The sequence below is a fragment of the Eleutherodactylus coqui genome, chromosome 1 (genome assembly GCF_035609145.1).
Source record: "Eleutherodactylus coqui strain aEleCoq1 chromosome 1, aEleCoq1.hap1, whole genome shotgun sequence".
Taxonomy (NCBI): domain Eukaryota; kingdom Metazoa; phylum Chordata; class Amphibia; order Anura; family Eleutherodactylidae; genus Eleutherodactylus; species Eleutherodactylus coqui.
This window is the reverse complement of record NC_089837.1, coordinates 68,062,553-68,071,246: the sequence shown is the minus strand read 5'-3', so window position 1 is coordinate 68,071,246 and position 8,694 is coordinate 68,062,553. Positions and strand designations below refer to the sequence as shown.

The 8,694-nt window shown below is 43.6% G+C and overlaps 1 protein-coding gene across 1 annotated transcript; it reads left to right on the top strand.

Annotated features, from left to right (window-relative positions):
- The first annotated feature begins 6,206 nt into the window (after nucleotides 1-6,206).
- Nucleotides 6,207-7,022, top strand: MSGN1 (mesogenin 1). The gene has a single exon (XM_066589176.1). The coding sequence runs from the start codon at nucleotides 6,470-6,472 to the stop codon at nucleotides 7,016-7,018; it is 549 nt and encodes a 182-aa protein (XP_066445273.1). The 5' UTR covers nucleotides 6,207-6,469; the 3' UTR covers nucleotides 7,019-7,022.
- The last annotated feature ends 1,672 nt before the right edge of the window (nucleotides 7,023-8,694 follow it).

Sequence of the window (8,694 nt, the reverse complement as noted above, 5' to 3'; positions counted from 1 at the left end):
AATTTGTACGCCCAGAATTTTATAGAAGAAAATCCCACCTCCAGCTACGCCAGACCCGATAAGTGGACCCCTGTGGATGCACCAGAGATAACAAAATTTTGGGGGCTTATACTAACCATGGGGCTAATAAAGAAGCCAACAATCAGGGCGTACTGGTCTACCGATATTTTGTACCACACCCCAATGTTCCGCATGGCGATGTCGAGGACGCGCTTTGAGTGTATTTTAAAATTTCTGCACTACAATGACAACCAGCTGTGCCCCCCCAGCGATCACCCCAATTACGATCGGTTGTATAAGATCAGGCCCGTAATAGACCATTTTAACGCCAAGTTTGCCCAGGCGTATGCCCCACAGATAAACATTGCAGTAGACGAGTCCCTGGTACACTTCAAGGGGAGGCTAAAATTCCGCCAGTACCTGCTCAGTAAGCGGGCACGGTATGGTGTGAAGTTGCGAACGTACATCAGGGTATACCCACAAGTTCCGTATTTACGAGGGGAAGGACACTAAAATCGAGCCCCCAGAATGCCCCCCCGTGCTGGGAGTAACAGGGAAAATAGTGTGGGAACTGGTGCACCCACTATTAGACCAGGGTTACCATCTGTACCTGGATAACTTTTATACCAGTGTCCCCCTGTTTCAGTGCCTCGCTTCCAGAGGAACAGTGGCATGTGGCACTGTTCGGAAAAATCAAAAAAGCCTCCCTAAGACGCTGCTTGGGCAACTGCTCAGAAGGGGTGAGAGCCGGGCCCAATGCAGCGACAATGTATTGTGCGTTAAATATAAGGACAAGAGGGATGTCCTTATGTTGACGACAATACACGGCCACAGCAGTACCCCCTGCCCAGTACGAGGTACCAGTGCAGAGACCCCCAAACCAGACTGCGTCCTCGACTACAATAAGTACATGGGAGGGGTCGATCTATCAGACCAGGTACTGGAGCCCTATAGAGCCATGCGGAAAACACGGGTGTGGTACAAAAAACTGGCCGTGCACCTCGTACAGATGGCACTGTATAATGCCTACGTGCTGTTCCGAGGTGCAGGCCACAGGGGGACATTCCTTGAATTTCAAGAGGAAGTTATCAAGGACCTAATATTTGGGGACCAGGAGGTGGGGGAGAGGCCCAGTACTTCTGGAAGCGAGGCCACAAGAATTGTACCAGGGCAGCATTTTCTCAGTGAAATTCCCTCCACTGCGACGAAGGGAAGGACCCAAAAGAGGTGCAGAGTGTGCTACAAACAGGGGATAAGAAAAGACACCATATACCAGTGTGAAACGTGCCCCACACAACCCGGCCTCTGTATAAATGAGTGTTTTAAGATCTACCACACGTCCCTGAAATTTTAATTTTTTTATTGCCCTGACGTTTTACCCTGATGTACTTCGCACAGCTTGTACATAAAGCCACATGCTAAGTCCTTCCCTTCTGAGCCCTGCGCCCTAAAAACAGTTTAGATTCACATATGGGGCATTTCCCTGTTGGGTAACATCATGGGTTACGTTTTCTCCTTCTGCCCCTGGTAAAAAATAAAAATCTGGGCCTAAACTGAGCATTATTGGAAAAATGTGAATTTTTCGTTCTCAACTCAAATTGTTAAAAAAAATTCCTCAAATACCTGTGGGTTCAAACCGCTCACTACACCCCTTAAAAAATTCCCTGAGGGGTGTAGTTTCCAAAATGGGGTCAGTTGTTGGGGGTTTCAAATGCACTGGTACCTCAGGGGCACTGCAAACACTACACGGTGTCTGAAAATTATTCCAGCAAAATCTGCATTCAAAAAAAGCGCTCCTTTCTTTCTGAGCCCTGCCATGTGCCCAAACAACAGTTTACATCCACATATGGGGCATTTCCGTGCTCGAGAGTAATTGGGTAATGCATTATGGACTATGTTTTCTCCTTCTGCCCCTGGTGAAAAATGAAAATCTGGGCCTAAAGCTGAACATTATTGGAAAAATGTGAATTTTTCGTTCTCAACTCAAATTGTTAAAAAAAATTCCTCAAATACCTGTGGGTTCAAACCGCTCACTACACCCCTTAAAAAATTCCTTGAGGGGTGTAGTTTCCAAAATGGGGTCAGTTGTTGGGGGTTTCAAATGCACTGGTACCTCAGGGGCACTGTAAACACTACATGGGGTCTGAAAATTATTCTAGCAAAACCTGCATTCAAAAAGCCAAGAAGCGCTCCTATCCTTCTGAGTCCTGCCATGTGCCCATACAACAGGCTACGTCCACATATGGGGCATTTCTGTGTTCGAGAGCAACTGGGTAACGCATCATGGGGTATGTTTTTCCTTCTGCCACTGGTGAAAAATGAAAATCTGGGCCTAAAGCTAAACATTATGTGAAAAATTGGATTTTTTCGTATTGAACTCAAACTGTTAAAAAAAAATCCTCAAACATCTGTGGGTTCAAACCGCTCACTACACCCCTTAATAAATTCCCTGAGGGGTGTAGTTTCCAAAATGGGGTCAGTTATTGGGGGTTTCAAATGTACTGCTACCTCAGGGGCACTGCAAACACTACATGGGGTCTGAAAATTATTCCTGCCAAATCTGCATTCAAAAAGACAAGAAGCGCTCCTTTCCTTCTGAGACCTGCCATGTGCCCATACAACAGGCTACGTCCACATATGGGGCATTTCTAAAAACTGCGGAATCTGGGTAATACATTCCAAGTTTTGTTTCTTTGCTAACTCCTACTGTTTTATATATAAAAAAAGGTTTTATATTGAAAATCAGTAGAAAAAAGGAACTGTTCTAATTTTTGATGCACTTTCCTTTAATTCCTGTAAAACATCTAAAGGGTTAATAAACTTTCTAAATGCCATTTTGAATACTTTGAAGGGTGCTGATTTTAAAATGGGGCAATTCATGGGGGATTCTGATATACAGGCTCGACAAAACTATGTCTGAACTGCATTGGTCCTTAAAAAATTTAGATTTTGAAATTTGCTAGTAAATGTGAAAAATTACTGCTAAATTTATATACTTTGTGGAGTCTGCAAAAAGTAAAATAACACTTAAAAAATGATTGCTGTGTAAAGTAGGCCTATGGGAAATGTTAATTAATAACTATGTTGTGGTGTTTGACTTTCTATCTTACAAAGAAAACAATTCAAAGTTTGAAAATTGTGAATTTTTCCAAATTTTCAGTAAATTTGGATTTTTTTTCCTAATAAGGACAAAATTTATTGATGAAATTTTTACACTAACATAAAGTACAATATGTCACGAAAAAACAATCTCAGAATCACCTTGATAAGTAAAAGCATTCAAAAGTTATTAGCACAGAAAGTGACAGATGTCAGATTTGAAAAATAAGGCTTGGTCCTTAAGCTCAAAATAGGCCATGTCATTAAGGGGTTAAACTTTTTGGCATCAAATGCAAATGGATGTGTTCCGCTCTGGTCGGCGGGCTGGACCGCCGCTGTTGGCCAGGGTTTCTCACATAAATGCTCCCCTCTCTGCTATTGTGACATGAATGGTATTGGAGATGTCATCCACTGAGCAATCCAAATCTTGTGTAAGCATCAGGAATTCGCGCATCGGCACATATGCAGATCATTAGTCCCTCTTGTGGGCAGATTCATCTGTTCATGCGCCGTTCCGCAAGCTTCCGGTGCATGCACGAGATTTAGATGACTGCGAGGATGACATCCTCAGAGAGGGGCAGGTTTACGGGACAGCGGTACTTCAGTATTCCATCACTGGAGGTGGCTTAACATGCTTGAAAGTGATAAGGGGCCTTTCATGGCGGGATGGCATTACACCGCAGGACCCAGCCAAATCCGTAGGAATTCCACATCAAAATCCGCAGGTCCAACTGAAGATCTTGATGCTAATTGCAGGCAGGTTTTAAGACCTTTTCAATTGCACATTCCATAGGTAGCCTGTGGATTTTGGTGCGGAATTTAGGTGTGTTGTGCGCCTATTCCGTCCCGGATGAAAGGTCCTTAACAGAACCCCTTTAAAAATAAAAAGTACACATCTGGTCATTTATACTTTCCAATACAGTTGAGAAAAAAGTTCTGCTTGCTCTCATCCAGCCGATCATAGGCTATTGATACTTCAACATTTATGCCGAATGTACTCAACAACTGAGCGGTCCACATACTGTAGCCATGCTCTGCACGTTTACTATCTTTGGTCTTTAAGGTGTTAATCTTAGGGCGGCTTCAGGTGAGGGTATACGCAAATACGCTTACCTAATCACATCATATTTGGGTAGTGAACTACGTACTGTACTTTTTATGCAGGGCCTGTGCACATGCACACCGCTGGCCTGATTTAAAAGGCTATTTCGCCTAATGAGGTCCAGATGTGTTCTTTTTTTTCCCCCTATGGAATTGTGTACGTATTGTGCATTTATGCACCTCCCATAGACTTCTATGGGGCCCTTGAGTCACAAATACACAAGAAAATAAAGCAGGTCCTATTTTTTTGCACATGCGAAAAATACAGAATTGCATATAGCGTGGGGAAATGTTGCGAGCGCAATTATGTTCATCTGAAGCAGCACTCTGTTTGGAGGTTTCATTGCAGATCTAGCAAAATATACCAGAAGTATCACTGCATTCAGTGCTTTCTCTTCTGGTACAATGGCAGGTAGCTGCGTGGAAACTAACGGACCCTATTATAGTCAATGGGGTCCGTTTGGCGCTGTTCGCTTCGTCACATGACGGACCCACTCAGTCAGACAATTTCCCTTCCCTGTTTACCGAATGGAGCAGGAAAACAGAACCCCGCCGCAGATGTGAAAGCAGCCTTATTTCTTCTCGTCTTTTGCCTAAATAAAGTTTATTACAAACTTTTATTTTGTTACTTTTTTACTGCTATTTCATGAACTTTAAGGCAGGGTTCACACAGGGCGGATTTGCTGCAGTTTTGCCGCGGATTGCCGTTGCATATCCGCACTGCGGCAAAACCACTGCGTTTGCAGTGCAATGCAGCACAAATGAGTTTTGGAAAAATGCTGTTCTCACAGGGCGGATCTTCTTCCGCACAGCCGCAGTGCGGAAATGCAACTGCGGCATGGTTTTAAAAGAAGCAGCAAGTCCATTATTCATTTTTTTTCCCGCAGCACTTTTTTGTCCATAGACCTCTATGGACGCAGCTAAATCCGCACCCAAAATACGCTGCAAAAAAAAAAAAAGTTTAAAAGCGCTGCGGAAAAAAACCGCTTGCGGATTTTTCCGCAGGAAAATCAGCAAGCCAAAATTAACCTTTGAAGCGGTTTTGCCGCAGAAGCAGTTCTTCGGCAGCAAAACCGCAATGGAAAAACCGTGGCAAATCCGCTCTGTGTGAACCCAGCCTTAGGCCGGCTGCACACGGCCGTGACTGGCTCCGCCGCGAAATTCCGCGGCGGAGCCCGTCACGGCGCCCCCCTGTAGACCCCATACTTACCTGCAGATCCGGCGTCCTCGCTCCCGCATGATGCTTCCCGGCCCACCTCCGCCGCGTCATGTGACACGCCCAGCGCGTCACATGACGCGACGGCGGGGAAGCGTTTTCACGCTATCTTCCGCTGTGCTACAGCGGAACATGGCGTGAACGGACGGCTTCCATTGACTGCAATGGAAGCTGTCCAAGCGTACACCCGCGGCAAATAGAGCATGCCACAGGTGAGGACGGGTAAATTCACGGTGCAGAATTCCGCACCGTGAGCACTGAGCTATTTGGTTCAATAGAACCTAATAGCTGCGGGCAACGCAACGGATTTCTGCCGCAAATTACGCAGCGGAAATCCGTTCGTGGGAAGGAGGCCTTAGCTGTCTCTCAGCGCTGTATGCACATTTTTGCTGCCGTTGTTTTGGTGTTTTTGCAGGAATCGTTCATTTAGCAACATTTTGTTGCAAATAATCTTTTAATATTTGTCATTCCCAACCTAGAGGCGATCATATCCACCTCGTAAGAGGCAGCAATGATATCCCTACAATTAAACACATGAATACGGCTTCTAATAGATAAAACCTCATAAAAACAAGCCATGCAGATGAGCAGTCTACTATTGGAAGTTCATGAAACAGTGATAATAATTCATGGGCCATATCCTACATTTCAGGGTTTTGTTTAATCTCTAATTGGTTCATATGAGAATTAATTGCAAAACAGTTTGCATTTAATCTTTTAATATGATCATTTGCATCCCTAAGATCTATCCGCCCAACCTCCTCCTCGCTCCTCTCCTTAGCCGGTCTTGTTTATTGAAAGACAGTTTAGCTGAGGGCTGATAATTCCCCATGACAGTGAAGTCACACTTCAGGAGTTCATTTTCCATGTTAACACTTTGTTGTCTCCTTTGAACTGTCCCATTTAGACACCCACCTCAGATTTAGCAGGTCTATATAAAAAGGGTTTCCCACCAAGGGAGAACTTAATCCCAACACCAAGACAAGGAGAAGCTGGCTGTCATCTGCCACTGTCTACAAGACAGACACTATATTTCCAGCTTCTGTATCTATCATGGAGACTATCCACCAACCTATTATTAAGATGGAGGAGGATTATGCCCTATCTTCAGATTCCGACCCAGATTCAGCTTTTTTACCCCCATCATGGGACTGGAAGCAAAGTGCCGAGAATTACTCTCTGAGTCAAACTCCATCTCCTCAGAGCTTGTCTCCTACGGCCTCCTATGAGTCTCCATTTTCTGGTTGTTCACATCCACCAAGCCTGGAAGAAATACCATACAGCGAAGACATGGTGACGTATAGATTGTTGCAATACCCTAATGACTGCCAGCATATGGAAGAGGGCAAAGTTGGTCACAGCAACAAATGTGGACAACATAATCCTAGAGTTTCCGTCAATGCCCAACGAAGGAGAAAGGCCAGTGAGAGGGAGAAGATGAGGATGAGGGCCATAGCGGAGGCCCTCCATACCCTGAGGAGGAATCTACCACCAGTCTACAATCAAGGAAGACAACCTCTTACTAAGATCCAGACATTAAAGTCTACCATTTCCTACATTGAAGAACTGACTAACCTTCTCAACACCACAAAGGGAACGTGATTGTATCGAGACTGGTCCGGTTGGAATGCCAAACCATGAATGACCAGGGTGAGTGGACATTTGCTTTCTGGTTACTTGGGACTTTCGGCAATCAAGGGTTCACCAAAGAGGATAATACCCCTATGTCTCTATTTTCGTACGGCAACCTATGCTAGATTTTACTACTGGGAATGTTACTGGCGCGGGTCAATGAAGGATTGAAGCAGTTGGACTTTTCCTATAATTGTGTCCTGTTGTATGTTCTCTTCATTTCAAAGTTTTTGAAGGGAGGACTTTTTGAGGACCAGACAAACCTTCCCCCATACATGTATGTTACTTGAATGTTTCTTATGGTGCTGTATGTTTGTATGTAAGGAATGGACTGTGTTGTGCGCAATTGCGCTGTTTAGTCTATGTATTTATACAGTATCTAAGTGTGGACCAAGATGTTTCATTGTTAATAAAACTTGTAGAGTAAGCGCAACGGGGCACATTTATTACTGGTGTTGGGCTGAATTCTGGGGTAAGCTGCGCTTTTTTTTTTTTGGTACAAAGGGAACAGAAATATTTACTAATAATTTGCGCCAAAAAAAATTATATTTTGCCTCTCACTCTACTTAAATCTCATCCCTTTTTCCATACACCTTTGAAGTGAAGTGTTTTTAGAGACTTTTATGACTTTTAAAAAAGTTGTAAACTTTATCACCATCTCACTCCAGTAGCTGGGTGGTGTACAAAATGACTCCATATCTCTAAAAAAATATAACAAATTTATCAAAATCGGCCAACATTTCACAAATTTGTCGCATCTTTAAGGGCACCTTCACACTGTCAAGGACAATATCAGGCTGTGAATCATGACCCAATATCGCCCTTGCTCTCCGTGTGAAACCAATGGATGCGAGATGTTTTCACGTTAAAAACAGCCTTGCATCACTGCAGGGCTAAAGGAATCCCACGCCGCGGCTGTGACAACCGCGGCAGAGGATCACGGAGTTCTCCCATTGTTTTCAAAGGGGTCGGCGCTGCTGCAGGAAAACATCACTAGTGTAAATGAACCTATTCAAAAGAATGGGTTTCATATTTGTGTGAGATTTGGGCATCTCACAACGCACACATCTCGCACGATTTTCTCGCAGTGTGAAGGCATCCATGAATGGGAAAAGGAAGAAAAGCTGCCAGAAAACTGGTGTCAAAAATTTCCCTGAAGAGAAATACCCCCCATGACCATATTGATTGCTAGACTCTGACTCCCATTAATTAGTACATTAATAATCTTAAGGCTGCATTTACACGGACAAAAAACTCCTATGAGTTCCTTCCGATGCGATATGGGGGGTGTTCACACGAAAAAACATTATTTTTAATGGGTTTATACACACGGGCAATTTTTCTCTCAGACTGAGAGTCCTTGATAGAGAAATAGCAGCATGTCCTATTTTTGGGCAATGCTTGATAAGAATTAACTATGGGTCTGTGACAAAAGTACCATATAATGTACTGAAAAACTCTAAAAAAATTAAAAAAAATACTAAGTGAAGTGGAAAAAAAAATGAAATTCCACCATCTTTCTACGATGTACATAGTGCAGCAAAAATGACATGACAGCTTTACACCGTGGGTCAGTACGATTACTACCATACCAAATTGATATAGTTTTTTTTGTTGTTGTACTATTTTTAAAATAACTTTGGAAA

Bases quoted from the DNA above. Each gene is read 5' to 3' on its own strand.
- MSGN1 (XM_066589176.1), top strand. From the start codon at position 6,470: ATGGAGACTATCCACCAACCTATTATTAAGATGGAGGAGGATTATGCC.